The sequence below is a fragment of the Drosophila santomea genome, chromosome X (assembly GCF_016746245.2).
Source record: "Drosophila santomea strain STO CAGO 1482 chromosome X, Prin_Dsan_1.1, whole genome shotgun sequence".
Classification (NCBI taxonomy): Eukaryota; Metazoa; Arthropoda; class Insecta; order Diptera; family Drosophilidae; genus Drosophila; species Drosophila santomea.
Genome location: NC_053021.2, coordinates 1,284,759 through 1,312,320, shown reverse-complemented (window position 1 = coordinate 1,312,320; position 27,562 = coordinate 1,284,759). Strand labels below are relative to the sequence as shown.

Genomic DNA, 27,562 nt, shown 5'->3' with positions numbered 1-27,562 from the left:
TATGAGCGCCGGAAAATGCGAGAGGTTTCCCAATATACATTTATATTTATATACAGACGACTCTCCACGGAACGCTGCTCGGATTAGAGGGAGACAGCCAGCTCTCGCTGTTGCATTCCTTCTGGCCCATATGCCCGCATATGTGTATATATGCATAATCATATACATACATTCATACATATACATACGGCAGCGTGTTCAATTTACAGTATTAATTTATTGTTTTTTTCGGCTTTGTACAAATAGAAAACAGTTAATGACAGCAATTGCAAATTGCTCTTGTGTATACATATCCATATAGTTTTATCCTCCCGCCAAACATACGATTTTAGAGGTTCTTATCCGCCAAAAACGGGAACGACGATATATGCGTAAAATTAATGTTAATGTTAAGAGACAAAAATTGTGTTAATCTGGTAAAACTATGCATCGGTATAAACACGATTATGTGTAGCATCGACTTCACATCATTCAAATTTGGACAGGGCTATCAAACGTGGGTAGTCGATTGGTTCCGTCGAGCACTATTTAAATGGATTTGGACGAGCCTTGAATGCCGTCATCTTGCGCAGCTCCTTGATCTCCTCCTGCTCGCATCGCTTCCGTTGTTCGTCTTGCTGCAAAGGCAAAGGCGGAGAGGATTACGGATTAGCATAGTAATGTATGGTCTGGTCTGGTGTGGTGATGAGTGCTGTAGTGCATCCTAATTACGGCTGGACCTTGCATACGCAACCTACACATGTCTATGCCCACTCGGCCCGATGGATGGATGACTGCCTGACTCATCCAACGGCCGGAGGCATAGATGGGCTCCCACTGGCCATATATGTCTGCTCCCTGCCCTATCGGTTGCCCCGTTCCGCTGAGTCACGGCGGGATTTTCAGAACGATAAGCCGGCATTTGGGCTGGGCTGGAATGGGCTGCTTGTGAGCAGCAGATACGCGAAACATCCAACATCATCCGTCCGTTTGTTTGCCAGCGAAAAATAGAGTAGCGGCAACCGTCGCAGCCACTTGGCTGATAAGGCTATCGCGCCCAGCGGAATCCGCGGAAAATGTGAGACGAGAAAAATATAATACCAAAACGGAGACACAGCAAGGTCGCAGTCACGAGCAATGTTCTTTTCTTCTTCTCTTCCAACTTATAACTTGATTACCCTCAAATCTTGCACGTCCCTCATCTTACGGATTAGTATGATACAAGATCAGGACTTTGGTCCGAAGGTCTAGCCATGAAAAGGACATGTTTCGGGTGATCAAATGCACTGCGGCTATTTTAGACTTTTTTGAACAAGGAGACTTGTTATTGCCATGATACGGGGGGTCTACAAGGCGTCTGGATATGTGATGTGGTGTGGTGAGAGCTTGAAAGCGATATCTACCGTAATCATTCGCTATGTGGTCCGTTCAACAGTGGCTGCCCGTCGTTGCAAGGGCAGCCGGAGAGCTTTGGACGCTCGGTGTCACCTGCGGAGCCTCCGAACTACCGGTGGTGACGGAGGAGGGCGAGGTTATCGTCGAGGAGTCTTCCACGGCGGATAGCACGCTGTTGTCGCCGTAGAAGCGCGGCTCATCGTGCGACTCGCCACCAGGGGAGGCAGTCTCCTCGTCGGAGTCCTCGTCGTTGGAGCTGTCGCCGGCCGTTGTGTTGAGCTTGTTGCCGGAGGCAGCACCGGTAGCCGCTGCCGAGTCCTCGCCAGAGCCAAGGGAACTAGGCACATGCTTCAAGCGCTCGTAGCAGGCGTCGCAGACGCGCAACGCCTTGGTGCTCTGCTGCGGAAGCAGGAACTTCTTGGCCGAGCAGCCGGCGCAGACGACAGCGCCGCAGTTGCGGCAGTGATGCCGGCGCTGGATGAAGGTAAACTGCGTCTTCTTGCAGTGCATGCAGACGCTGGCGTCGGTGTCCGGCACCCAGACGGCGGCATGGTTCTCCACCGGCTTCTTGCCGCTCTTGCGCAGCAGGTCTTCCACGCACTTGTTGATGTGGGCCATCCACTCCTGCTTCTCGGTGCTGGTGGCTGCGAACACCACAAAGGACTTGGTGGTGGTGCGAATGTACCAGCCGTTTCTGTACGTTTGGTTGTCGGCGATCGATTCCAGCGACACTTCCTCCAGCGGCATTATATGCTGCTTGTTGTACTTCTTCTTGCCAATCACTATGTTCCCGTACACCAGGATGTCGTTGAAAAGGAAAAACTGGCGCGACTTGGGCCGCTTGCGACACATCTTGGTCAGCACGCCCTCGCCCACCAGGACGCGACCCTGCATAGCCAGCGGCACGCCCGAGCTCCCGAAGCAGCTCTCCACGGAGGTGATGCGCCGGGTGTTGGCCTCCGAGTTGACCAGGCGATCCACCATGACGGTAATGGGCGGTTGGGCTGGGGTTTTGGTATGGACTTGGACTTGGGCTTGGGCTTGACTTCGAGTGCGGCGAAAGTTGCTGCTCAGCTAGCTCGATGCGAGTCCGAATCGGATTCCGACTTTACGAGTCGAAATGTAGCCAACTGTGACGACAGACTGCCTGCTGCAATGGTGTGCGTGCGCTCGCGCCGTGTGTGTATGGTGTGACACTCGGTGCCACTGCTCCTCAAGAAGTGTGTGTACGTGGGTGCGTATGTGTGGGTGTGTATGTGTGTGTGTGTGAGTGTGCGGAATGGGCGCAGCTGTTGCAGGTCCTGGCAAACGGCGAGGGAATGGGGCGATTGGCGGATCCTGGTTCTGGAATGCAGGGCAACAGCTCCCGCTTTATGCAATGCTCGACGGTTGACTGTAACTGGCTTTTCTACGCCGTCCGAAACGTCATGACTCACTCACACCACAGCAACAAAAACAAACTGGGCTCGCTCTTTCTCGCTCTGCCCACCGCCTTGTGTTTATCGTTGGTGGAGCGTGGGATTCCCGGCCTGGGCCTGCTGCACTGGCGAACTGGGGCGTTCCTGGATCGTTTCCGTTCGGCCCTTGGATTTGGGTCTCGGTTTGGGCGCAAGAGGGGTTTTGGGGCTGCAGCAACACTTGGAGAAATACGTTATTTTGCGAGCACAGTGTGGCCGCTCGCAGATCGCAGCTAAATACCGGCACTTTGGTGTTGGAAAACTCCGCGTAGCGCTGCGAAGGCACATTTTGAACGCAACGGACTGTGCTTACAGTGGGCCCTCGAAAGAGGGCCAGATGCATATCATTTATTACATGGAGTGAAACAAGCTTTTTACGAAAAATTCAACAACAACTAACACTTAAGTTAGCTAGAAATGCGGCCAGGTGTTAAACTAACATAAAACTAAACCATCACATTACATCACATACACAAATGACCCTTAGTTCAAAAATGATCTGCGAAGGTTCTGAACCACTTTTAACGCCCCAACACTTAATGGCTACTAGAGTTAGTCTTTACCTCCTTCTTCTTCTGCTCCAGGCTGGCCTGCACGGCGGCGTCGAACTCGCGCCGGTCGCGCACGCGCTGCTCGCTGCGCAGATGGAATGGTTTGGATCGGGTGCCGGCTGGATGCAGTCGCTCCTGGTCGTCCTCGCGACGCCGCTCCGCGTTCATCTGGCTGTGCTTAAGCGTCTCGGGCGTCCGTGGAATGGTGATTTTGTGGATGACCGCCAGCTCGCCCATGCGCTTGTGCATGGCCCTGAAGTTGGGCATGGGTCGGCTGTGGAACTGGCGCGCCTTGCTTTCCTCTTCGCTGCGCCTGCGCATCAACTGCTGCCGCTTGCTCTCATACACGTCCTTGAATTGGTAGGCCTTGGGGGCGGTAGTTGTGGCGGATGCGGCAGAGGCGCCGGCTACCTCGTGCTCGCGGTGGCTTAGGGGCGACCACTCTAGACGCAGCTTGCCCCCGACGGCTGGATGACGGGCATCCTGGTGGATCAAGTGCTGGTCGGCCTCCGTCATGTGTTTCTCATCATCGTCCCCATTCGTGCCCCAGTTGAGCGGAACAATTGGTTTGACGTCATCCTGTGGCTCTGGGTCGTACTCAACTGGGAGCTCTGCTTCGGGCTCGACTTTTGGCATATCTTGGGGCTCCACTTTGGGTTCGATTGTGAGCGCATCTTTGGGCGCTTCTATTACGTATTTAGGGGACTCCTTTATGAGATCCTCAGCACAAACCAGCTTGCCACCGAAGTCCCCATCGCGCTGTTCCCGGCAGATCTTCTGCGGCGTGGGGCATAGCTGCAGGGGGTTTACATTGCTGAGGCCCCTGTTGTTCTCCTTGTTGGCGCGTGCTGCTGGGAAATGTGGAAAATGCGGAAAATGGTCAGCAAAAGTCGACCAAAAATGGCGCGTTTTCTCAGCTTGGACGCGGAGGCCTGCATACGCACCGAAAAAGTTCTGAGAGTGATCCAACTGGTAGTCACCCACGTTGATGGCGTCCCAGTCGAACTCCGACTTGTCAAAAGTTGAGTTCGCGTTGTCCATGGCCATTAACAAGTGATTAAAACCTCGACCGATCAGTTTTCGAACAGATTCAAAAAAAGAAAAACAAAGCAAACCGCGAGCCCGCAAGTAACTCGATACGTGCAACTCGATTGCGGCGCTTTACAGCACTACATTCCCTTGCGATACTTATCGATAGCTCGGGGCGCGCAAACTTCAATTTTTCGATTGCAATTTACCGCATAAGCTGAGCACTAAAATAGCGAAATTTGATTACTGAACGATGCGTGAGCCATTCAACTATAGAAGCACTGGACCACTCGATCGTACTCGATGGGATACACTTCTGACTTTGAATCTTTCGGTGGAGAGCAAAGCTTAGGCGCCGTCCCGCAGAAGCTCCGCGCACAAAGCCCTTTTCAAAAGTTGCCCGAGGGATTATGTCTCGAGAGCCCTTTGACGTACCTACGAAGTAGCCACGAAGTACCCAACTCCCGTGGGAAAGGACACCTGGGCGGCGCACCTGTCGCGCCGCGGAAGCGCCCTGAAAGCTGGCGCAAGCTTTGGCTGAAAGCTGTGCCTTGGCCGAAGGACCGCCAGTTGGCGGCCAAAGAGTCCTGTAGTCTGTGCTGGGCAGCGCATGGCAACAGGTCGGGCAGCGCACCGCCCACAGGATCTTCTGCGTTCGCGTTCGCAGCATCCCCGCACAGCCTCGGAGTCTTCGGAGTTCTCGGAGTGCTCGTGGGCCACTTGTTTTCGTTTAACCCAGCCTCCGCAAAGTGGTGGGGGCCCTTCGCGCAGACTTCCAGAATTGCGCGCGCTAAAAATAACGGTTGCCCGCCATTCTAGTCCCGTCAGCTGAATTGCAATCCTTCCGAATCTCTGGAGTGGCGAGGCGAGGCGAAAGAAGTCGCCTTGGGCGCCAAAGTCGACGGCGGCGTCGGAGCAGAAATGCGTGCCGCGCCTCCTGAGCCTCTGCAATTAGCCGGATTCGGTGAACAGGTGAGCTGAGCAGGTGGCGATGGCGGTTTCGGTGGCTATTTTTAATCGCGCGCCAGAAGCGCGGCCACTGGGAAGGGCTGCAGCTAATTACGGCACTGCGGCCGAGGCTTAATTGGAAGCCGTCCTTGTCCAAGTGCAGCTGGCCGCGCTGAAAGCTGGTGGAAGGAAGCTGGGCGGCTTTGAGTGCAGACCTTGTGGTTTGCCACTGCCTAATTGCCATTGCTCAGCTAGGCATCCACCACCCCAACGCCACCCCCGGGAAACGGCAGGCTATTTCCGTGGCTATGCCCACCTGAGCCCCGCAAGATCTTGCGAATCAATAAAGGTTTAAAATTAACCGTCAGCCGAGGGGGTTGGCACTGGCGGCTGTGCGTGCATGCTAATACGATTTGCCCACCAACCCCATTCCACAAGCAGCAGACAAGTGTAACCTATGCGTGCTCCCTGCGCGAGGCAGCGAATCGGAAGTGGGCCCGGAAGCCGGAGACAGGAGACAGCAGCCGGAAACGAGAGGAAATTAGATTACAAGACATCAGCAGGCAGGACTCCACTGAGTGCTGCTGGACTCGCTGCTGCTGGATGCGCAGAAGCCAGTGGAGGGAGGAAGAAGAGACCCCCGGTTATTACTTCGATCTTTGTTGCTGCCTTCCTCGTTGTCTAGCAACCACTACAACCGCAGGCAGCGCCCGTAATCCGCTTAGCGCAAGGAGGACGCCAGGCTCAGGCTGCAGAGATGCTGCACGGCTCCGTCTGCCACTTCCAAGGCCCGCCTCTCCACGTTGGCCGTTGGTCTAATTAGCGGGGCAAGGGCATTCCTCCAGTGCTTCTGCCACTTTCTACTTTCCACTGCCCCTTATCATCTCGCTTCTCTGCTGCACGCCGCGTCCAGCGGGAATGCTCGAATTCTCGATCGGCTTGTCCTTTGATGCGGAAATCGGCGCAAGGGACTCCCCTTGGCGCCCGACCCACCGAACCCACTCCGCCCAGCGAACTTCGCCCGGAACGGGACAGAAAATCAATAAATCGGGATTTAATGAGTTTCAAATATTTGCCACGGTACGGCGAGATGTGTGAGTGTGAGTGTGCGTGTGTGTGGGTAAGTGGGTCGCATTATGGGGGTGGCAGCTGGCGGTGGGTGGGAGGCACGCTTATGAAGATGCCTCCCGACTTGAGTGCCCCACCTCTGCTCCTGTCAGCCTAAGCCCGGTCTTACACAAAGGAGGATGAAGAGTGGTGAATGGGGAATTGGGAGTGGAGAGAGAAGGGGACAGAGAGCAGGGTACAGGGAGCTGGTTGGGGAGAACCTTTGCTGGGGAGAGCTGTACAGGAACGGGCCGCTCATTCGCTTCCCTGCTTCCAGGCGGACGGGATGCGTCTGCGGTCCTGAACGTGCCAAACGCGCTGCTAAGAACGGCCACTATGACGGGCGCCAACATCGACTACGACTACCTGCTCAAGTTCCTCGTCCTCGGCGACTCCGGCGTGGGCAAGACCTGCCTCCTCTACCAGTACACGGATGGCCGGTTCCACACCCAGTTCATCTCCACCGTGGGCATCGACTTCCGCGAGAAGCGGCTGGTAAGTGCTAGTGGCTCGACTTAACCCATGATCTTACTGAAGTCGTCTTGGAACGTCAGTGAACGTCTGTTGTGCAAGAAGAAACCCTAGTGACCTATCATCTTTTCTGCGTCCCGCAGTTGTACAACTCCCGCGGACGTCGCCACCGCATCCACCTGCAGATCTGGGACACCGCCGGACAGGAGCGCTTCCGGTCGCTAACCACGGCGTTCTACCGCGACGCCATGGGCTTCCTGCTCATCTTCGACCTGACCAGCGAGAAGAGCTTCCTGGAGACGGCTAACTGGCTCTCTCAGCTGCGGACGCACGCCTACTCGGAGGACCCGGACGTGGTGCTCTGCGGCAACAAGTGCGACCTGCTGCAGCTGCGCGTGGTGAGTCGCGACCAGGTGGCGGCCCTCTGCCGCCGCTACCGGCTGCCGTACATCGAGACGAGCGCCTGCACCGGGGCCAACGTCAAGGAGGCCGTGGAGCTGCTGGTGGGCCGCGTCATGGAGCGGATCGAGAACGCAGCCTGCAACCGCGAGTTCTCCCTGCTGCTGACCCAGTCGCGCTGCCTGCCGAACACCGCCTACGGCCAGCCGGAGGACCTGGTGCGCCTGCACGACCGGCGGGAGGAGCCCTGCTCGCGGCGCAACTGTCGCAACTGCTAGGTGCCATGCCCATGCCCAAGCTCATGCCCATGACCATGTCACCCTTCTTTGTTCCTTGACTCGTGTTTCCGAATCTAAGTGTGTTTCGCTGTAAATAAATGTTGATTGTTGAGTGGAGGAGCTTTTCATTGCACGACGAGATACGAAAAGGTCGCGATAATTATCCGACTCTTGCGAAAGTGCCCAGATTTGGAGGTACCTGTAGATAACCGACACCTGGGGGTGGCATCCGAAGTACAACAGCGATTCGAAAGATAGGTTTGCATACGGTAGCAATCAGATTTCCAGCTATCGCTACATTGTACTTACGAGTACGTGTATTGGGAACATTAAGTTTAGAATATAGTTATATAGTTACTACATAGACTAAAGCACTACGAGGGATCCCGAGATGGGGACTCATAGCCAGGACACCGAGCACCACATCAGCAGGGGCAGGAGCAGTCCGGGAGCCACCCTGGAGTAGGGAGCCGCGCTGCGGCCCTCTATCCACTGGCGGTAGTACTCCACGTCCACGTAGACACCCGGCAGTCCCGGCTCCGCGCATCCGTAGCCCCAGGAGACCACACCCACCAGACGGCCCTCGTGCACCAGCGGACCGCCGGAGTCGCCTTGGCAGGAGTCGGTGCCGCCCTGCAACCGTCCAGCGCACATCATCCCGGGCAGCAGGCCGGACCTGTAGATCATGCGGCAGGTCTGGTGCCGAATGGTGCTCACGTTGGCCGTCAGCAGGATGTTGGAAAGGGAACTCTGGACAGGAAAGGGAAGAAGGGAGAAGCTGTATGCTCAGTGGCTTGTCTACGGCTCCACGAATCCGACTCACCTGCTCGGTGCGACCCCAGCCGGCCACCTGGCACAGCTTCCCGGGGGGCGTGACCTGCCCCGCCAGCTGGATGGGGGCCACAGTCAGGTGGACGCCGGCCGAAGACATCGGCAGCCCGGTGCGCAGGAAGAGGATCCCGACGTCGTCGCGCATGCTGTCCGGGCTGAAGGTGTGCATGTAGGCCATGGAGCTCACCTGGGACACGATGGTGCCGTTGCGTTGCTCAAAGCGGTTCAGCGTGCCCAGCACCACGACGAACTCACTGGCCCGCCGAAAGCGCTTTCTCTGATTGCTGCTGGCATGAGTCCGATCAGAAGGGAGCGGGCACCCCATGGGATCATTACTCACTTGTACAGGCAGTGGGCTGCGGTCAGGACCTTTCTGGGCGCGATTAGCGCACCGCCGCAGATGTGGCCGCTTCCGAAGTTGTTGTCGTGCCGCAGGAGGCGGATGGAGACCAGGTGGCGCGTCTCGTCCGCCCTGGCCACGCTTCCATTGATGATGCGCGGCTGCTGGTTCTCCTGTAGCCTGAGCTCCTCCGCCGCGCAGGAGAGGAGGAGCCAGAACAGAAGGTAGCTGCAGCCGAGCAGGCAACGCAGAGTCATCGCAGATGAGGTGAGAAGAAACAGAGCGCACGAAACTCACTGAATCTAGGTCTCGAGTGTGGGAGCCAGCAGCCGAAATTAACAATTGGCAATCAGCGGAGGCGCTATCAGTTCGATAAGGCAAACATAAACATATTAGGCGTAGATCACATCCGCACCTCATCACCAGGAACATGTAGTTAGTGGTGGTGGTGGTCATGAATGGAAACCAATACGAATCAACACCAATGATCAATCTGATCTGCACATTTGGCTTCGCAAGTTCAAATAATACATTTAATTCAATGTTGATATGTCTCTACACCAGTTTGCTTATAAAAGGCATATTTTCTAGGTGGAATTTAGTATAATAATTGAAGCTGTAAACACTTTTGAGCCTAGATAGAAAGTATAATGGTAGATATGTAAAAAGTTAGTGGATCTTTTTGGTCGCACTGATCTTACGTTTAGCTGTACGTGCTATTAAATACAATTACATATAGGGAGCCGAGTTCGCTGAGTCGGCGTGTATATAGATGTATATGATCAATATTTAGAGTCTGGGAAGGATGTCGAACGTTAAAGGCACTTGGACGGCGTCGATTGCGCAGATACGAGGCACGAGATTGCGTCAGAAAACTTAAGCTAAGATCCAATCGGAGCGGAATGTATTGAAGCCACTTGGGCAGCTGTTATATGTAGCCCTGCAGGCTGCGCGACTGGCTGTGGTGGTGACGCGGCGGTTGGTAGCCCGGCTCCTGCATCTCCATTTGCATGACCAGGTTCTTCTGCTCGCCGCGGGCGTCGTAAGCTTGTCGAGCCTCGCGCTGGAGGATCAGAGCGGCTAGACCAAGCAGCATGAAGGTGACAACGGCCAGGGCGTAGGACCAGCCCAGCACATTGAACTTGGGGTACATCATCCAGTCGCGACGGTAGGCGCAGCCCCCGAAGATGCACACGGCCAGAAACATGAACAGCGCTGTGGGAGATCGCTGTTAGGCTGATACTTATTAAGCAGGTGGCAGATACGTACAGGAGATGGCGGTGCCCAAGTAGGAGAGGCGGACGAGCAGCCACTCGTACTGCAGAACGGCCTTAAGCGGCAGTCGGATGATGGTAAGCGAGAGCAGAGCCAGCACAAGGAAGACGATGATGAAAGACATCGTCACGAAGCCCTGCACCGCCATGAGCCAACCGGGCAGCAGATACTCACGGATAACGTAGTATTCCTGTGTGGGTGCGGAAAAATAAGGATAAGAAAACGAACCGGCCACTTAGATGCACTCACGTGTGAGAAAATGTTGTGGCAGCCGTTGAACTGCTTGCGGAACGCGTACTTGGGGTACACGAAGTCCTTGAAGCAGTACTGCCACAGGCCCATGTTCTTGAAGCTGGCCAGCGTCTCCTCGTAGGACTCGATCCAGTACGGTGAGCAGAAGGACATCATCAGCACGAAGAAGCTGGCGAATGTGACTATGGCGCCGAAGACTACGCCATCTGGAAACGAAATTGAAGGGGAATTGGGCATTGAAAGTCCATATTGGATGCAATTGTAGAGCGGCCCGCATGCTCGAGTGCGTCACTTACTGGTGGCTCGCGGGTAGTCGCCCTTTTCGACTCCCGAGTCCGTGGTGTCCTGCGACTGCTGCTTGTTGAGTTCGCGCATGCTGCTGTCCTGGTTCTCGACGGGATCGCAGTTGGAGCGGAGGAGTATCTTTTTTGGGGATTGTCAGTAAACAAATACAACGCACACACCCAAAAAAAGCAGCAACAACTAGGTGGGGCTAGCGATGGGAGATTGTCGATAGGAACTGTGGTGGGGCTTCGTCGATATACCGCGATGCCCTATAATTAAACTTATTAAATATTTTATTATTTATACCTCGATGCTGTTCGGAAATAGAGAGAGTTTATTATCATTATTTACTTATTGCTCTGTAATTGTTAGGCAAACTCATGCACAATCGATATATTTACAACTCTAGGTAAACCCAGTGTGACCAGTACTTTGTGCGAAATACCGTTCTTAGATTTTAATTTATTTCAATTCGTTTACTATCTACTACTTCAATTAATGCTGTTTAAGAAATACGGCCATGGCCATCAAATGGCCCCGTCCACCTCGTGGTGCTCCAGGTGCTTCATGTAGGCCAGGAAGCAGGTCCAGCACAGGCTGCACGCGCTGATGAAAGGCACACGGTTGCGCTCGGGGATCAGAGTAAAATTGATGGTGGCCACCAGTGGCCACACGGATAGAGCCACCTTGTACGTGGGCAGGAACTTCTTGCCGACCTCGGCGACCGCCTCCTCCACCGTCTTGGACTCCAGGAGGCTCATGATAAAGTAGAAGCAGGTCATCGCGCCGGGGGTGTACGAGATCGTCTCCACCGCCGCCTTGATGACACCCGTCCTCAACGATGTCTGCGGCCACATGGCGCTGGAAATCTGCAGAGCATTGGGATTGGATCGAAACGGGCATGCAAGCGGTAAGCGGTCACTAACCTTGACCCATCCGTAGAGTGTAGGGGCAACGAACAGGCCACCGTACATGCTGAACCGGAACACGCGCCACCAGTCGTAGGTGCCTGTAGGATGAAAATGAAGATGAGCAGAAGAGCTAGCTGCTCGAAAGTTTGCCGACTCACCCCAGCGCCTTCCCTCAACTGTTTGCTGGATGAGGCTGCCCGTGGGCCAGATCAGGCTGTACGATATCATGCCGCGCATTATCGGGTACCGGGTGACGAGCACCTTGAAGTTTTGCCACAAGAGTGGGCCCGCCATCGCAATCTCGGCCCTGCGGAGTCACAATCGCGCGGTTGGCATCTCATTAGCATGGCTAATATTTCAAGCCCGTAGCTGCATGGCCAGCTCCACCCACACAAAAACCGCTTGCGAATGCGGGCCCCCATGTCCCATAAATTGCCCTGCTCTACCTGCGCACCGTGCACATAGAAGGCCGTCATGGCTGCGCTCGCAAGGCTCGCACTGCTCTACATGGCAACCTGGCTTCTTGCTGGAGCCTCCGCGGAGGATGGAAAAATCGTCAACGGCACTGCAGCTGGCCCGGGGGAGTTTCCCTTTGTAGTCTCGCTGCGCCGCGCGAAGAGCGGCCGTCACTCCTGCGGCGCTACGCTGCTCAACCCGTACTGGGTCCTGACAGCCGCCCACTGCGTGCACAGCTCCTCGTCCGAGCAGATTGACGTGCAGTACGGCAGCCAGATGCTGGCGCGAAACTCCAGCCAGGTGGCACGAGTGGCCGCCATCTTCATCCATCCAGGCTACAAGCCGGAGGACAAGTACGTCAACGACATCGCCTTGCTGCAGCTGGCGCAGTCGGTCGCTTTGAGCAAGGTTGTCCAGCCGGTGCGTCTACCGGAGCCTCGGCAAGTTACGCCCGGAAACGCCAGTGCCGTCCTCGCGGGCTGGGGATTGAATGCGGTAAGAGAGAAGCCATCGCTTGCAGGCTCCTTGACTAATCGACTAATCCTTTCAATTGTAGACGGGCGGCGTGGTCCAGCAGCATCTACAGAAGGTCAAACTGCAAGTGTTCAGCGATACGGAGTGCAGCGAGCGCCATCAGACGCAGCTGCACGATAGCCAGATCTGTGCGGGATTGCCCGAAGGTGGAAAGGGCCAGTGCAGCGGCGACTCCGGCGGACCGCTGCTCCTTTATGGCTCCGACACTCAGGTGGGTATTGTTTCTTGGAGCATCAAGCCCTGCGCTAGACCTCCGTTTCCGGGCGTCTTCACCGAGGTGTCGGCCTACGTGGACTGGATTGTGGAGACGGTGAATAGCTGCTCGCCCTCGACTACGCTTTGGGTGGGCCAGCTGATTGTGGGACGATCGCCACCTAACCTAAACAGCTAACGGATTTAACTAGCCCCATTAAAATACCGATTTACATACGCTAACGCTATCTAATTCAACAATTGGCCTAAGGGACGCACAAAAGGTAACAAATACGACACGGGTAACTATGTACAAGGCAGACCCGCGGAATCCGACTGCTCCTCGTGGCGCGTCTTCATGTACGCCAGGAAAATGGTCCACATCAGGCTGCAAATGCTTACGAACACCACACGGTTGTGCTCCGGCACCAGCGAGAAGTTTATGGTCTGCAGGATGGGCCAGATGCATACGCCGACCTGGAGGGTTAGTAATGAGTTGACTGTGAGCATAGGGAAGCAGCAAGCAGTGGGATAGGCGTTACCTTGTACGTGGGCAGCGCCTTCTCCTTCGTCTCTTCCACGGCCTGACTAAAGGTCTTCAGCTCCAGCAAGCTCATTCCCATGAAGAAGCTTACGCAAGCGAAGGGTCCGTAGGAAAGCTGCTCCGTGATGGCCTGCAAAGAGGCGGTTGAGCTTGGTCCGCTGCGGCTGAGGTGCCGGATTGAGTCTGAGCCCTTACCTTAATGATGCCCGAGCGCAGATTGGTATGCGGCCACATGGCGCTGGTGAGCCGCACCCAGCCGTACAGACTGGGCGCCACGTACAGAGCTCCAAACAAGCTGAAACGGAGCGCCCTGGCCCAGTCGTACTCGCCTGCGGATCGTCGGGGAAGTAAGAGGTTACGCATGAAGGGCAGGAGATGATTATGGATGCGATTGGTGCGGAATAATTACTTACGCAGCTTGCGTCCCTCCATCGCTTGCTGGATCAGGCTGCCCGTGGGCCACATGACCGCGTACGTGAGCGCGCCCTTGGCCATGGGATGCAGCTTGCTCCCTCGTCGCCACTGGGCCAGCGAGGACTGCAATAGCTTTACGGCCGGAGGCACCATCACTTATGCTGGCCAGAGAGAGAGACATGGAGAAGGATAACGCGCGGGTCTTAGACTATTGCTCAACCTAAACCAAAACAACAACAGCAACGACGACGAGGACGAGGGGGAGGAGGCGTCGCTAGCAATTCGAAGGTCACTGGCTGCGCGTGGCGGGGACAGGAGCTGGCCATGGTACTTAGTATGGAGGGTACTTGCTGTGCTCAGTGCTCGGTGTTCAGTGCTCTGTGGTGTGTGGCCTGTAGCCTGTGGCTATGCGGTCTCGATATCGTTATGTGCTGTTCGCCTGCGCCGAATGCCGCACTGAAACTGCACGATGAGTGCAGTGTGCAGTTTGTGAATTCTAAATTCGAACATGGCAGTCGGGATGCAAAAATATTAGGCTTCGCGAGCATGTCTTCGCGCCGATCTTGACCCTCAGCCGAGCGAGCGGCACGAGACTAAGTGCATATCAGCATATGGGGGGATGCACTCCCGAATGGTGAAATTCATTCAAGAAATGTGAACTACGAAGCATCGCAGTGTTCCGCCCCTGGATTTTCTCTCACGCAACGCGAGAGGAAGTGTTTTCGCAAGGACTTTATGTAACAGCAGCGGGGGCGGGGGAGGGGTAGGCTCGCCATTGATGAATGAAGAATAACGGCACGTTTGGCTCTCTCGCACCAGTCACTACGCAAACACGTAACGTCGCTCGTAAACGAGAGCGTGACAGAGATGATCAGCCGCCCGTCGCCCCCTTCCTCTATCTTCGTTTCTGTTGTTGCTGCCCAGTAAGTGGTGAGTGGTGAGTAGTTAGTTACTTGCTTTTGTGGAGCGTTTAGGGGGTCCAGATGCGGGAAAGGGGCCTGGGATTAGCTAGGACGTAGCTAGTCTAACCTAATGTAATCTAGTTTGTACTGTGGTCACGCACGGCGTCCGCATCTCGCGCCCTCCTCCGTTCGCTGGGCTTCCGTATCTCGTATCTGACTGAGGCAATCCGACGGTCCAAAACACGCGAATACGAAATGTTTTGCACAGTCAGCTGTTCGAGATTAGCTAGCGAAGCTTTCGCGCAGCTTTTTACAGTGGCTATCTCACCAGGGCTTTTTCCAATAGCAAGTAGCATATGTAAATCGTTAGAATCATAGTGCCAATACGAATCGATTTCAATTCCAGCCCGGAACCAGCTTGTAAGAACTCAAAAATGCGAAAACAATTGCAGTTTTTGATAAGAAACGATACCGATTCATCTTATCCTGATGTGCTGCCCAAAAATTCAGTTTTTTGTTTACAGCATCGCAAATAATAATCCAATCATAGAGTGCCGTACCTCGTTGAAATCGCAGTAAAATTTGCCATCGGATGGCATTGAAGGCTTGAAATGTTAAATTTTGTCAATTTTTCGCAAAAAATGATGATGTTACCCCTTATAAAAAAAGGAAAATTTTTCCAAAAAATTAATTTGTCAAAATCGGCAAAAAAAAGTCATTGGGTTCGTTAATTGGGATCATAAGCTGCACAAAACAGTAATTTTTATGGCTGTGTGACGTTTTTTGACCAAGTTATGATGCAAAACCTCCATAATGAACGTCGTTTTTTCAAATTCCTTTTATTTACGAAAAATAATCACTTTTTTGTTCATAGCATCTAAAATATTGGTCTAAATATAGTTTGTCATACCTCGTTAAATTCGTAATAAAATTCCCCGTCGGATGGCATTCAAGGCTTGAAATGTAAAATTTTGTCCAATTTTCGCAAAAAATGATGATGTTACCCCTTATAAAAAATGCAAAATTTTGCCAACAAATTAATTTTTCAAAATCGGCAAAAAAGTGATTGTGTTCGTTAATTGGGATCATAAGCTGCACAAAACAGTAATTTTTATCGCTGTGTGAAGTGTTTTAGTCAAGTTATGGTCAAAATGTCTTGCCAGAAAGTCAGGTTTTCTCGGAACAACAACAAAGGGAAGAGTGGAAAGTCCGTCGTTGGAAATCAAAGTCCTATGTTCGTTTTCTGGACTATTTAATGGAAAAATACCAAATGCGTTAGGGTGTTTTCCTGACCGCCGCCACAGCCACTCCACTCGAAACCAAAAATGCGAGGGAGCTGGCCCAGGCTTGGGCTCCCGGCGCTGCTCCTGCTCCTCCACCTGCTGACGGGCGCGGACGCCAACTTCCGGAACGGGACTGCAAGGCCAGCGAATGGCGATTCCCGGGGAAGCAGCGCCACCTGCGCCAAAAGGGTCCTGCCGGAGATCCTGCCACTGCCAGAGACTTGCCCGCCCGAGGTGCTCGGCCTGAGGGGCGCCGTGTATATCCTCTACGACGTGAACATCTCCGAGGGCTTCAACCTGCGCCGAGACGTCTACATTCGCGTGGCGGTGTTCGTGCGCCGGCTGCAGAGAAGGAGGCGTTTCCGCCAGGTGCGCCTTGTGCTGCCCCCGTGGCCTCGCCTCTACCACTGGCACTCGCAGGGCCTGCAGCAGGCTGGACTGCCCTGGAGCCACTTCTTTGACTTGGCCAGTCTGCGCCGATACGCGCCCGTTCTGGACTACGACGAGTTCCTGGCCGAGCAGCGCATATTCGGCAATCCTGGCGCACCCCTGGTCCATGTGGCGCACGCTTTCCGGCTGCAGCACTACGAGGTCATGCTGGAACAGGGCATCTTTCGGGACAAGTTCGAGCGCGTCACTGACAAGCCGTGCAGCGAGGGATCCCTGTCGGGAGGACCACTGCTGCAGCAGGCGGAGCTGCGCGTGGGGCGCTTCCACTGTGTTCGTTTTCAGGGCAGCGCCAGATTGCTGGAGAAGCTGCTTCGCGAGGCGATCGCCGAGGACACGGCGGGACCGGAGGACGCCGACGACATGCGCACGTACGCCTTGCTCAGCGCCGAGACCGTGCTCCACGACCACTGGGGCGACGAGCACTTTTGGCAAGCCCGCCGTTCCATGCGTTTCGCTCGGCGGCTCGATCAGGTGGCCGCCGACTTCCGGCTGCATGCCCTGGCCACCACAGACGCTTCGGTCGGAGTCCAGCGGCCCGCCTTGTGGGAGCTGGAGCGGCCGAAGCGCAACGCCAAGGGCGGCGATTATCTGTGCGCACACCTAAGACGGGGCGACTTTGTGCGCGCGCGGGAGGCCACCACTCCCACCCTGAAAGCGGCTGCCCAGCAGATCAAGCAGCTGCTGCGTGCGTTCAACATGACCACCGTGTTCCTGGCCACTGACGCCACGCCCTACGAACTGATGGAGCTGAAGGAGCTCTTCTACCGCTTCCGTCTCGTTCACTTCGCGCCGGAGTCGAACGCCCAACGGAGGGAGCTGAAGGATGGGGGCGTGGCGGTGGTGGATCAACTGGTCTGCGCCTATGCCCGCTACTTTGTGGGCACCTACGAGAGCACCTTTACCTACCGCATCTACGAGGAGCGCGAAATCCTCGGCTTCAACCAGGCCAGCACCTTTAACACGTTCTGCAAGGCCCTGGGCGGAAGCTGCTCCCGCAACGCCGTGTGGCCCATTGTGTGGGCGGATGGCGACAGCGATAGCGAGGAGGACTCCGATCCGTACTGATTACCTCGGAGCTTGCGGACTTCGGGAGGTTGCGCCTTCTGTGACGTCCACTTGCCGTGCCGTATGTGAATTGACGGACAACTCGAATCCTAGTTTTAAGTTCAAAGCGAGATTCCGAACCACCTGCGATTGTGTACCAAATAATAAATCTAAAGCCAATAGTCTGTGCTAGCAGAAAAACTACATTAAAGTCTAATACTTCTACGTTTAATACTTGAACGTTTAAATTTTGCCGCTCGCTCACCGTTGCCACATTCCGAAAAAAGCTAAGAAATACCGAATATCTCGATCTGTGACAATCGATTAGCGACAGGAATCGAATCTCTCTCGATTGCACGATAGGCCTCGATAGCATTTGAGGCAAACATTGCACGTGTTTTGGTCAATATAAATAATTATTTCGTCCGTCGATTTGCGAATACAGTAACTGCGCCATGGGCAAGAAGAACAAGGGCGCCACGCCCAACCTGGGCCGCCAGTTGATCAAGGATCGTTTTGGACACACTCCGCGCCGCAAGGTGGACAACGACACTATGGTAAGAGTAGTTGTAAAATATACATACGTATGTATTTGTTCTTACCCTGCAAACACGATTGCGATCTTCACCAGCTGCACACCACCGAGCTGCAGGATGGTTACGACTGGGGCCGCCTCAACCTGTCCTCTGTGACCGAGGAGTCGTCGTTCCAGGCCTTCCTGCGCACTGCCGAGCTGGCCGGCACCGAGTTTCAGGCCGAGAAGCTGAACATTACGTTCGTGAACCCCAAACAGCGCGTTGGACTGCTGAGCAAGACACAGGAGCAGCGCATGCACCAGAAGCATGACGAGCACCGTGACCAGCTCAAAATCCCGAGGCGGCCCAAGTGGAGCAAGGAAACGAGCGCCGAGGAGCTGGAGCGCGCCGAAAACGAGGCGTTCCTCGACTGGCGCCGCGACCTGGCGCTGTTGCAGGAGGACGAGGAGATCCTGATGACTCCGTACGAGAAGAACCTGGAGTTCTGGCGCCAGCTTTGGCGCGTGGTTGAGCGCTCTGACGTCGTTGTCCAGATCGTAGACGCTCGCAATCCGCTCCTATTCCGCAGCATCGACCTTGAGCGGTACGTGAAGGAGGTAGAACCCACCAAGATGAACATGATCCTGGTGAACAAGTCGGACCTGCTCACTGAGGAACAGCGTCGCCACTGGGCGGCGTATTTCGACAGCGAGGGCATTCGCACAGCCTTCTACTCGGCGACGCTGGTGGAGGAGGAGTTAAAGCGGGAGGCGGAGGCGGCACGTGAAGAATCCTTTCCCGAGGTGCAACAGTTGCGCCAGGCAGCTGAGGAGATTCAACAATCGTTGGACAGCGTGGAGGACACTCTGAACGTTATCGAGCAGAAATTAAAGGTGAATCCCGAGAATCGGAACGATCAGCTGCCACGACTGCCCGGGGACAAGAACAGTCCGCGACTGCTGTCCCGCCTGGAGCTCATTGAGTTCCTGCGACACATCTACACCGGTCCGCGGCACACAGAGCAGCATGTGACCGTCGGAATGGTCGGCTACCCGAACGTGGGCAAAAGTAGCACCACCAACTCGCTGATGACGGTGAAGAAGGTGTCCGTTTCGGCCACGCCGGGTAAAACCAAACGCTTCCAGACGCTTTTCCTGGACAAGGACATATTGCTCTGCGACTGTCCCGGCCTGGTGATGCCGAGCTTTGTGTTGACCAAGGCTGACATGTTGCTCAACGGCATCCTGCCCATTGACCAAATGCGCGATCACGTTCCCGCCGTCAACTTGCTGTGCGAGCGCATTCCGCGCCACGTCCTTGAAGACAAATACGGCATTGTGATAGCCAAGCCGCTGGAAGGCGAGGACCTGGAGAGGCCCCCGCATTCCGAGGAGCTGCTGCTGGCCTATGGATGTAAGTGCTAGTGCTTGGTGTACGCATTTCAGTATTTCACAACGCACTCTTTCTCGCTCTTTTCCAGACAATCGCGGTTTTATGACCTCCAACGGGCAGCCGGACCAGGCGCGTTCCGCCAGGTATGTGCTGAAAGACTACGTCAATGGCAGACTGCTCTACGCCATGAGTCCGCCTTCGGTGCCCCAGACCGAGTATCACACCTTCCCCGAACGCCAGCGCAAGGTCATCGAGGAGTCGCAGTTGCCCGGTCAGCAGCAGCGAGCCATGCGGGTAAGATTTCCCCTTTGCACTACACCTGATTCCTTCGCTAACTAATCGCCTTCTCCGCAGATCAACAAAAGCACGTCCAAGGAGCTAGACAACCAGTTCTTCTCCGACAAGCCCACCCACGCCCACGTTAAAGGACGCACCAACTTCCCCAACGTGCGTCTGGCCAACGACGGCTCTCTCGTAGCCGGCAATGATCCGGCGGCCAAGCCTTGGCGTCACGTGAAGAAGGAGCGACGCGAGAAGCTGCGCAAAAAGTTCTCGCACCTGGACGAGCACTGATTGCAGCCCATTAGTAATTTATTTAATTCCGAAGGGTGTGTCTCAGAGGCACTTGTATATTATTAGCACTAGACCTACGTACATATTAAAGTCCCCTCAACTTAAAGAGTTTGATGGCCCACAATCCCGAGCTAACAGACTTAAATTGCGCAATCATGGAGCAATCTTGGATGGAGCAAAACATAGATAAGCCATGTGATGGCCCAGCCTGAAAGCAGAGATGAACACAAAGATGGCACATACTTAGCATACACACCAATAAAAGCAAACGGCTGAAAAGGCGGCCCCAATTGAGCACGACAGATGCGTGAGTGGAAGGTAACTGCGAGATGCGGAGGAGCGCAGTTGAGCGGAGCCAAGAAGCCTGCACTTTGACCGCGTGATAAGCGCAGATGCCTACGCCTCTTGTCTTCCATCACACCCATCACTTCCACCATTGGCCGCAGTCTCTATCGCGCAGTCCGCAGCGATGGCCACAAACGCGAGCTGGAAGCACTTCAGGGAGCTGGTCGTTGAGCAGCGTTCCGGGCTGCTCCACATACGCTTCCAGCGGAGCTGGCAACGACGCACCCTCTACGAGCTGATGTGCGTCCTGGACCTGGCGAATGCAGACGCCGCCGTTAGGCTGGTGGTGCTCTCGGGTGAGTTCTCCGCGGCCAGTGGCGGTGCGACGGAGCCGCTGGCTCTGAAACAGGGCCTGGAGCAGCGGAGCAGGCGAACGGCTGCCCGGGAGGAAGCTGTGGGCCATGGGGATCCCGAGGAGCAGTACATCCACGAGAAGGCGGCCAACTTTGTGATGCGCTCGCTGGCCAAGAAGCTGCTTGTGCACAGCAAACTGCTAGTGGCTTTCGTGGAGAACCAGTGCGTCGGCCTGGGCCTGAGCGTGTGCAGCCTGTGCGATCTGGTCTACGCAACGGAGTCATCTGCCTTTGTGCCCGCTTTCTCGCACCTGGATCCCTGCACCAAGGTGGGCCCTCGCTGGACTGTGCCCCACATCCACTGGCTGCTTCGCTTGGGCGATCAAGCCAGCTCCAGCACTGCCCTCCAGTGTGGCCTCGTGGCCGGTGTGGTGAGGCAGCCGCAGGAGTTCTGGCACCGCGTGGACCAGTACCTGCTCCTGCCCTCCGCCTCCCTGTTGGCCACAAAGCGCCTGCTGCTGCGCCCCTGGCAGGAATCCCTGCTGAGCGAGCTGCGCGAGGAGGGCACTCCGCTGGCTGCGCAGCGACGCCGCCTGGCCAGATCCTCGCTGTAGAGCCGTTGCATCGATTAAGTAAATAAATAGCGTTAGCATACGTGTGCACATTCTTTTCATTGGAGCAACAGGAACTAGCAACTTGGTAAAAAAAAACTTAAATGTGAAATTCAAAATCCGCAACGGAAACGAAGCAGTTCAAAGTAGCGGAAACAGGTAGGGGGTACTCCTGCACAGATGGGCAGCACTGTTTTCGATACCTTTCAACTGGAAGGCACAGCTGATTACCGGCGCGTGTTTTTTTGTTTTTTGGTTGCTCGCCGCGAAACTACAGAAGTAAAATCGCGTAATTTTGCGGAAAACTAAATTAAGTGGGCCAAAATGCAGCGAGCACGACTGCTGCAGAGTGTGTGGCTGTGCAGGCAGCGCCTGGGCCAGCTACCAGGACGCAGCACCTCCTTCGCCAGCCTGCCATTCAGTTATGCAACGAAGCCAGCGACGCCGCTCCTGCCGCTCCAGCCGCTGCAGCTGCGCTCCCTGGGCACGGGTGGCGTCCTCAGTGCGGCAGAGCGTAGAAGCCGTCGCCCTGCCTCCGCCGAGAAACCGAAGGCCAGCGTTGCCGATGTCTGGTCGCAGCTGGAGACGTACTACCGGCAGCACGATCTGATCAACTTCGAGCACTGCCAGCGGCTGCTGGAGCTCCTGCAGCAGGCGACGTCGCCCCCGGGAGTCGGCATCGAAGAGATGCACTTCCTCCTGGGTTCCTGTGTGCCCGAACTGCTTCCTGCCCAGAGCAGCCAGGCGCGGCTGCAGCTCTTCCAGAGCCTCTGGGCTCAGCTCATCAAAGTGGGCCAGCCCACGCTGGCCCACTACCACACCAAGCTGCAGGTGCTGCGGCAGAACCGCTTGCCGCTGCACGACTATCGCTCCTTGCTGGCGGAGATCGCCGTCTACCATGGAGCAGCCGATTCCAGCTTGTACGGCGCTCTGTTGGACGTGGCCGGTGCCGCTGGAAACATGCGCATGGCCACCGAGATTCTATCGGAGATGCGCGAGCGCAGTTTCGCCCTCACGGAGCACAACTTTCACGCCCTGCTCCTGGGCCACGCCCGCAGCGGCGATCTGCCCGGAGCGGAGTCCGTCCTGGCCAGCATGCGGGCTGCAGGAATACAGCTGGGCAGCAGCACGCAGGCCCTTTGGTTCGAGGCTCTGGTGGAAAACGGCCAGGTGGCACAGGCCAAGGAGCTGCTGCAGGCGGAGCAGGGATTCACCGCTCCTCAGCTGCTCCAGATGCTGCGCGGACTGCTCGCCAGCAAGGATGTCGACACGGAGCTGATCCAACTGCTGGTCAAGGAACTGCCCCGCGAATTCCTGACCGGCCTCGACCTGCCGCCCGCCATCAGAAGCCTGTGCATTCAGCTGGTGCACCAGGGACGCACCGAAGTCGTCATCCAGCTCGTGGGCGCGTTGCCCGCTCCCAAATTCGAGCTCCAGAACCAGAATCAGAACGTGGACGAGTACGGTGCACTGCTGCTGCAGGAGTTCTTCCGCGCCCATGTCCCCTTGGACCAAACGCTCCAGTTCGCCGGCCAACTGGTGCAGCGGAACCAGAACGTCCGCGCCCTGCATTTGGTGGCTGAGCTGGCGCTTCGCCGTCTGCCGTCATCCGCGCTCCACTGCCTGGAGGTGCTGTCTGCAGCCGGCGAGCAGCTGCGTCCGCACTACTTCTGGCCCCTGATCCTGCACCACTACCGGCGGGAGGGCGAAAGCGGCATGCTGCGCCTGCTGGCCGAGATGCAGCGCCTGCGCGTGGAGTGCGACGAGGAAACATTGCGCCACTATCTGCTGCCCCACCTGCGCCAAACCCTGACGCAGCCCCTGGAGGCCGTGAAGGCACTGGAGGCGGCGGGAGTGAAGCCCTCCCACACCTTGTGTCCCGTCGTGAGCCACTTGCTGCAGCAGCATCAGATGACTGAGGTGCTGGACTTGCTGGAGCGCTATCCCACGCGCTTGGACCTGTCCACGCTGCTCCAGCCACTCGCTTCCCTGGCGGTCAACGCCCGCGCCACCAAGCGCTTCGAGGTATTTGCAAAGGTGATCCAGGCGCTGCAGCAGAAGGCGCTCCAACGGGCGGACGATTTCGTGGGCTCCTTGCTGCTGCAAATGACTGGACCTCAGACGCGCCTGCGCCAGGATCCCGCCGCCTTGCGACGATTCCTGCATGAACTTAGACGCCTAGAGCTACCAATCTCACCAGCTGCCTCCGAAGCTCTGCTCTCTGTGGTCCGGCACGCCACCGATGACGCTGACCTAGTTCAGGAGGTGGCCAAAACGCTGCAGAAGATGAAGAACCCACAGTTCGCGCTGCCAGCAGACACGGCCTCTCTGCACGGGGGATTCATCAAGCACCCGCGCGACATGAGCATAGACGAGCTCGAGTGCCACCTGGTCGAGCTGGAGTCCAAGCAGCTGAACCCACGAGGCGTGCTGCGTCGCTTGCTGCAGCTCTCGGTGCGCAGCGGGCGCTTGGAGCGCGCCCAACAGCTGCTGGCCAAGTGCCAGGCTCTGAAGGTGCAGACGAGCGCAGGCATGATGGCCTCCATCCTGGACCTGCACATCAAGCTGCGCGACTTGCCGCGCGCCGAGGAGAGCTTGGAGCGACTGAGCAGCACCTACCCAGGTAACTACAATTGGCTTCTTTGTGTGCACTGCATTAATCCGCATGCCGTCTCCTCTTCAGCCTTTCAGATTGACGAGCACAAGGTGATCGACTACGCCGCCCTCCTGGTCCAGGGCCAGCAGCTGGAGGCCGCCAAGCAGCTGCTCCAGCGACGCGCGGAGCAGCACAAGGTCGTTGGCGGCGACTATGTGATGAAGAACGTGTGGCAACTGCTGACCAACGTTGGCCAGCGGGCCGCCGCCGCTCCACGTGCAGATGGAGAGAGTTCCAAGCCACTTAACCAGACCCGCGAGTGGCTGGACTTCCTCCGCGGTCTGGGCTACTGTCAGTCGCACAATGCCCTGCTGGGTCCAGTGGTGCGCGAGTGGCTCCTCAAGGGCGACCTGGACGCTGCGGTGGCCGAGTTCCAGCGACTGGCCAACACCCACAAGCACACGCCTCTGCAGTTCGAGCTCCTGTCGCTGCTGGTGCGGCTGGGCAACGGGGATGAGCAGGAGATGGCCCGCTTTCCCGGCGTCTCCGCCGAGTCTGCGCAGCAGCACCTGGCGGCGGTTACCGCGACGGTGAGTCGCGTCCACGGGGCGGCCAACATGAACAGCGCCCTGCTGCTCGCCCTGGCCGAATCCGGAAAGGAGACGCAGCTGCGCCGGCTGATCATCAACCCAGAGTTCCGCATCAACCACGAGCTCCTCGTGAAGAACTGCGAGCACTTGGGGCAGGAGGGCGCCGTGCGGACGCTGCTGCGCCTGGCGCGCGGAGTGAGGGGCGTGCAGCGAACCATCGATGAGCAGAAGATCTACGACCTGCTGTTGGCCCAATTCTGCAGGAGCAACGACTACGAGGCGGCGTTGGATCTCTTCGAGCGCCTGGAGGCCGACGACGAGCTGAAGGTGTCGCACGAGTTCCTGCGCAACCTTGTTCAGCTGCTGCAGGTGAACCAGGTTGAGGTTCCCAGCGCAGTCGCCCTGCGCGCCCACGTTAGATAGCCTATCCTCTCCTTAGTTAGACACTTGGTATGTACGTACACACATAAATGAATGCGGCAAACGCTGAAGGATCTTGGATCTTGGTGGCTTCTGGGTTTCCTAGGACTCCTGGGCCCACATGCAGGTTCCGACTGGAGTAGGCCTTGCGTCGAAGGGCGATTGTCATCAGAGCATCTGGGATTGGATAATCACAAAGTTTTAAACACGCAGCACACACTAGTCTCCTAGCAGCTGCTCCGAGAGCCACTCCCAATCTAAATTTCAGTACTCATTTTATTAGCGTTCAATCCGTGCATGTTGCAACCCTTCCCCTCACCTTTCCCCCGGCCCCTCCTCCATCCAAGCATGAAGCGGCTGTCCCGACGGCCAGTCTCCGACGAGCAGAAGGCCCAGATGCGCACCCAGAGCCATGAGCAGGGCCCGATAGAGATCTTCCTGTCGGTGGCCACCGTCTCGTCGCTGCCCCAAGCGCAGACGCACCCGCACCCGCACCAGGATCCGCACCAGCACCCGCACCCGCAAGTGCAGGCAGAACCCCAGTCGCCCGATCCGCAGGCTCAACAGGATCAGCAGAAGGAAAAAGAGCAGCGCCAAGAGCCGAAGCAGGAACCGGAGCCAGAGGCGCTCGAGAGCGGCGCCCAGGGCGACAACGAGCAGTCCGACACTGACGCCGGTCCCACTCCCTCGACGTCCACCCATGCCGCCGAAGACCTGCCCACGGAGGGGGATCCTGCCAAGCTAAAGGCGCTGGCCGGGCGCCAGCAGATCGCCAAGCTACTCTCGCGCCTCGGCGACGGCGCAGAGGGCGATGGCGAGGCCAACCAGATCGTGCTGGAGCTGCTCGGCATCCGGGATAGCCGTCCCAACTCGTCCCTACAGCCGCACTCGGCCACCGAGCGCGTCTCCGAACAGCTGATGCACGTGCTCCGGGAGCAGACGCTGCTGGAGGCCGGCATATCCACCGGGAACGAGCGGTACCGTTGCTTCAAGAGCGTGCTCCAGAACTACGCCAAGATCTATGCGGCGCGCCACTTTATGGAGCAGTTGCCGCAGCTGGACCAGCTCGGCCAGGACGCGGACGCGGACACGGATGCGGGTGCGGAACGGGAGCAGTTCGCCCGCGTCGTGGCGGAGGAGGTGCTGCAGATACCGCAGCTGCTGCGCCAGCTGTGGGCGTCGCTGGAGAAGATGGAGTTCTTCAACGAGGACACCGCCTTCAAGGCCTACCTGGAGGCGCGTCGCCACCCGCAGGCCCGCATCCTGTGCGAACTCATGCTCACCCGCATCTCGCGCGTCTTCCTCTGCATTGTCAGCTCCACATTCTTCCTGGACTTCACCGAGCACGAGCTCACGCACATCTTGCGCAACTGCTACCTCAGCGTCAACTCGGAGATCGAGGTGAGATCGTGGTCACTGGTCACTGGTCACCAATCGCCTCCTAATCCTCCAAACGATCACCCCCGCCAGATATTCCTTTCCGTGGTGCTCTGGCTGGAGCACAACTGGCTTGAGCGCGGCGACTGCGCCGAGCGCATCCTGGCCGAGGTGCGCTTCACCCTGATGCCCACTTGGTACCTGTGCACCCTGGACAGGTCCAACCGGTGCCGCCACTTTGCCCGCGTCATCCGCAGCCCCGGCGTGCAGCGCTTGATTGCCGAAGGCCTGGAGTAGGTTCCATTCTTGGGGGTTTGCTCATCCTTTACACCACCTGTTTCCCCCAGGGACGCCGTCACCCTCAAGTCCAAGCCCCGCTCCAGTGGTGCAACAGCCGCCGGCGCTGCCGGAGCCACCGCTGGCCAGCCACAACAACAGCGGCAGGAGGAGCAGCGCCTGGCACGCGACTGGATCGCGGATACCGAGTGCCGCCACCACCACAAGCGCCACTGCGAACGGTTTGTCTACCCCACCTACGACACCTTCAAGGAGTACCTGGCCAGGATCATCTGCTGCGCGCCCAACTACTGGCGCACGTTCCGGCCCGCCCAAGAGGTGTACCGCAGCGACTTCCGCTGCTGCTCGCCGCCACACTTCCACTAGACACGGTTCGCGTCCCGATCTTCTGCCTCTGCCTGCTCCTTTCGGTTGTCCCGTCCTTCGGCTTCGGCTGGGTGGCTCAAATTCTACGTGCGAGAATGCTCCTTTGGGGCAGTCGTCCTTCTGTCTATCCCGTCCACTGCCAGTTGCTATGTCCACTCCTCTTTCAACAAGCCCATCCAAACCAATAGCTCCTTCCCGCCAAGATCAGGGTGGTGTCTCCAGGGGATGCAGTCTATCGCTGCTGGCGCCAGCTCACTCCGACTGCATCCGTGGCAACACCCTAACCAAACTATCGCCCAGGCTGAGCAAACGTGCATATGTATGCTTTTCGATGCGCGCGAACAGGCGCCCAGAAGCGTTAAGCAGGTGGAAAAGGATCAGCTGATTGGTTTGATCTGTGGTTGCCCAGAGATGGCGGCGTGACCACGTTGTTTCGGCACGATCTAATAAACTACATGTGAACTGGCTGCAACGTCGTGCCTTTCGTGCTTAATTCGTGACACGTACAAAAAATCAACGTGTTCGCTCATCACTGGTGTGCAGCTATCCCAACTAACGGTTTCGCTCGATCAATATGGCTTCCTATTGGTGGAAAGAGGTAGGGGAATTAGCATAGGGCGGCCATCATGAATTTGCAACAGCTGTTTTCGCTTACTTCGCTCTGTCAGCTGTCACTTGCTGCGGATTCTGTTCGCCTGGTGCAATCAAAAAAATTTAGGACTTTACGGCGAGATTTTCGAGCTGCCGACCAAAACTTGGCCGAAAACTTGGCTGTTTTCTCACTGCTGAACACCAGGCGAACGGAAATATCAGTAGGGTAGTAGGAAATATCAAGTAAAATTGGTCGAATGGCGACTGGA

General features: G+C 56.7%; 13 protein-coding genes across 20 annotated transcripts; 7 read left to right on the top strand and 6 right to left on the bottom strand.

Annotated features, from left to right (window-relative positions):
- Nucleotides 1-197: 197 nt before the first annotated feature.
- Nucleotides 198-3,059, bottom strand: LOC120457349 (pleckstrin homology domain-containing family F member 1 homolog). Its single transcript, XM_039644864.2, has 2 exons — nt 1,383-3,059; nt 198-617 (listed from the first exon to the last, which is right to left on the bottom strand). Exon 1 carries the CDS (start codon nt 2,356-2,358, stop codon nt 1,408-1,410), a length of 951 nt encoding a protein of 316 aa, XP_039500798.1. The 5' UTR covers nt 2,359-3,059; the 3' UTR covers nt 198-617; nt 1,383-1,407.
- Nucleotides 198-4,536, bottom strand: LOC120457348 (stress response protein NST1). 2 transcript variants are annotated; one of them, XM_039644862.1, is made up of 3 exons: nt 4,327-4,536; nt 3,395-4,233; nt 198-617 (listed from the first exon to the last, which is right to left on the bottom strand). In XM_039644862.1, the coding sequence occupies exons 1-3, from the start codon at nt 4,427-4,429 to the stop codon at nt 525-527; spliced, it is 1,035 nt and encodes a 344-aa protein (XP_039500796.1). In that variant the 5' UTR covers nt 4,430-4,536; the 3' UTR covers nt 198-524. The 2 variants fall into 2 exon arrangements, with proteins under 2 accessions (XP_039500796.1, XP_039500797.1); XM_039644863.1 differs by having other exon boundaries at nt 3,395-4,230.
- A 122-nt stretch (nt 4,537-4,658) lies between these two features.
- LOC120457355 (ras-related protein Rab-27A) lies at nt 4,659-7,726 on the top strand. 3 transcript variants are annotated; one of them, XM_039644873.1, is made up of 3 exons: nt 4,659-5,383; nt 6,842-6,961; nt 7,081-7,726. In XM_039644873.1, the coding sequence occupies exons 1-3, from the start codon at nt 5,333-5,335 to the stop codon at nt 7,612-7,614; spliced, it is 705 nt and encodes a 234-aa protein (XP_039500807.1). In that variant the 5' UTR covers nt 4,659-5,332; the 3' UTR covers nt 7,615-7,726. The 3 variants fall into 3 exon arrangements, with proteins under 3 accessions (XP_039500807.1, XP_039500806.1, XP_039500805.1); XM_039644872.1 differs by having other exon boundaries at nt 6,744-6,961; XM_039644871.2 differs by lacking the exon at nt 4,659-5,383 and adding an exon at nt 6,544-6,616 and having other exon boundaries at nt 6,744-6,961.
- A 177-nt stretch (nt 7,727-7,903) lies between these two features.
- Nucleotides 7,904-9,227, bottom strand: LOC120457350 (trypsin alpha-3). The gene is made up of 3 exons (XM_039644865.1): nt 8,786-9,227; nt 8,438-8,729; nt 7,904-8,364 (listed from the first exon to the last, which is right to left on the bottom strand). Exons 1-3 carry the CDS (start codon nt 9,040-9,042, stop codon nt 8,014-8,016), a joined length of 900 nt encoding a protein of 299 aa, XP_039500799.1. The 5' UTR covers nt 9,043-9,227; the 3' UTR covers nt 7,904-8,013.
- A 69-nt stretch (nt 9,228-9,296) lies between these two features.
- Nucleotides 9,297-10,831, bottom strand: LOC120457354. The gene is made up of 4 exons (XM_039644870.2): nt 10,609-10,831; nt 10,310-10,518; nt 10,055-10,250; nt 9,297-10,000 (listed from the first exon to the last, which is right to left on the bottom strand). The coding sequence occupies exons 1-4, from the start codon at nt 10,685-10,687 to the stop codon at nt 9,714-9,716; spliced, it is 771 nt and encodes a 256-aa protein (XP_039500804.1). The 5' UTR covers nt 10,688-10,831; the 3' UTR covers nt 9,297-9,713.
- Nucleotides 10,832-11,025: 194 nt separating this feature from the next.
- LOC120457357 (protein sym1) lies at nt 11,026-14,581 on the bottom strand. 2 transcript variants are annotated; one of them, XM_039644876.2, is made up of 4 exons: nt 14,000-14,577; nt 11,667-11,815; nt 11,524-11,606; nt 11,026-11,466 (listed from the first exon to the last, which is right to left on the bottom strand). In XM_039644876.2, exons 2-4 carry the CDS (start codon nt 11,800-11,802, stop codon nt 11,125-11,127), a joined length of 561 nt encoding a protein of 186 aa, XP_039500810.1. In that variant the 5' UTR covers nt 11,803-11,815; nt 14,000-14,577; the 3' UTR covers nt 11,026-11,124. The 2 variants fall into 2 exon arrangements, with proteins under 2 accessions (XP_039500810.1, XP_039500809.1); XM_039644875.1 differs by having other exon boundaries at nt 11,026-11,606; nt 14,000-14,581.
- On the top strand, nt 11,807-12,933 carry LOC120457351 (trypsin-1). Its single transcript, XM_039644866.1, has 2 exons — nt 11,807-12,459; nt 12,521-12,933. The coding sequence occupies exons 1-2, from the start codon at nt 11,983-11,985 to the stop codon at nt 12,887-12,889; spliced, it is 846 nt and encodes a 281-aa protein (XP_039500800.1). The 5' UTR covers nt 11,807-11,982; the 3' UTR covers nt 12,890-12,933.
- Nucleotides 12,920-14,836, bottom strand: LOC120457358 (PXMP2/4 family protein 4). Of its 3 annotated transcripts, none has more exons than XM_039644880.2 (5): nt 14,678-14,836; nt 13,648-13,809; nt 13,430-13,563; nt 13,233-13,364; nt 12,920-13,167 (listed from the first exon to the last, which is right to left on the bottom strand). In XM_039644880.2, exons 2-5 carry the CDS (start codon nt 13,799-13,801, stop codon nt 12,997-12,999), a joined length of 591 nt encoding a protein of 196 aa, XP_039500814.1. In that variant the 5' UTR covers nt 13,802-13,809; nt 14,678-14,836; the 3' UTR covers nt 12,920-12,996. The 3 variants fall into 3 exon arrangements, with proteins under 3 accessions (XP_039500814.1, XP_039500812.1, XP_039500813.1); XM_039644878.2 differs by having other exon boundaries at nt 14,602-14,834; XM_039644879.2 differs by having other exon boundaries at nt 14,606-14,834.
- Nucleotides 14,837-15,558: 722 nt separating this feature from the next.
- On the top strand, nt 15,559-17,531 carry LOC120457347 (GDP-fucose protein O-fucosyltransferase 2). The gene has a single exon (XM_039644859.2). It carries the CDS (start codon nt 15,876-15,878, stop codon nt 17,346-17,348), a length of 1,473 nt encoding a protein of 490 aa, XP_039500793.1. The 5' UTR covers nt 15,559-15,875; the 3' UTR covers nt 17,349-17,531.
- Nucleotides 17,532-17,672: 141 nt separating this feature from the next.
- Nucleotides 17,673-19,937, top strand: LOC120457346 (large subunit GTPase 1 homolog). The gene is made up of 4 exons (XM_039644858.2): nt 17,673-17,884; nt 17,959-19,255; nt 19,323-19,528; nt 19,589-19,937. Exons 1-4 carry the CDS (start codon nt 17,783-17,785, stop codon nt 19,805-19,807), a joined length of 1,824 nt encoding a protein of 607 aa, XP_039500792.1. The 5' UTR covers nt 17,673-17,782; the 3' UTR covers nt 19,808-19,937.
- Nucleotides 19,938-20,068: 131 nt separating this feature from the next.
- LOC120457353 (chromodomain Y-like protein 2) lies at nt 20,069-21,085 on the top strand. Its single transcript, XM_039644868.2, has one exon. It carries the CDS (start codon nt 20,277-20,279, stop codon nt 21,057-21,059), a length of 783 nt encoding a protein of 260 aa, XP_039500802.1. The 5' UTR covers nt 20,069-20,276; the 3' UTR covers nt 21,060-21,085.
- A 188-nt stretch (nt 21,086-21,273) lies between these two features.
- On the top strand, nt 21,274-24,910 carry LOC120455912 (leucine-rich PPR motif-containing protein, mitochondrial). Of its 2 annotated transcripts, XM_039642422.1 has the most exons (3): nt 21,274-23,679; nt 23,740-24,692; nt 24,769-24,910. In XM_039642422.1, exons 1-2 carry the CDS (start codon nt 21,381-21,383, stop codon nt 24,663-24,665), a joined length of 3,225 nt encoding a protein of 1,074 aa, XP_039498356.1. In that variant the 5' UTR covers nt 21,274-21,380; the 3' UTR covers nt 24,666-24,692; nt 24,769-24,910. The 2 variants fall into 2 exon arrangements, with proteins under 2 accessions (XP_039498356.1, XP_039498355.1); XM_039642421.1 differs by lacking the exon at nt 24,769-24,910 and having other exon boundaries at nt 23,740-24,754.
- LOC120455913 lies at nt 24,840-27,174 on the top strand. Its single transcript, XM_039642423.2, has 3 exons — nt 24,840-26,063; nt 26,133-26,332; nt 26,387-27,174. Exons 1-3 carry the CDS (start codon nt 24,960-24,962, stop codon nt 26,700-26,702), a joined length of 1,620 nt encoding a protein of 539 aa, XP_039498357.1. The 5' UTR covers nt 24,840-24,959; the 3' UTR covers nt 26,703-27,174.
- The last annotated feature ends 388 nt before the right edge of the window (nt 27,175-27,562 follow it).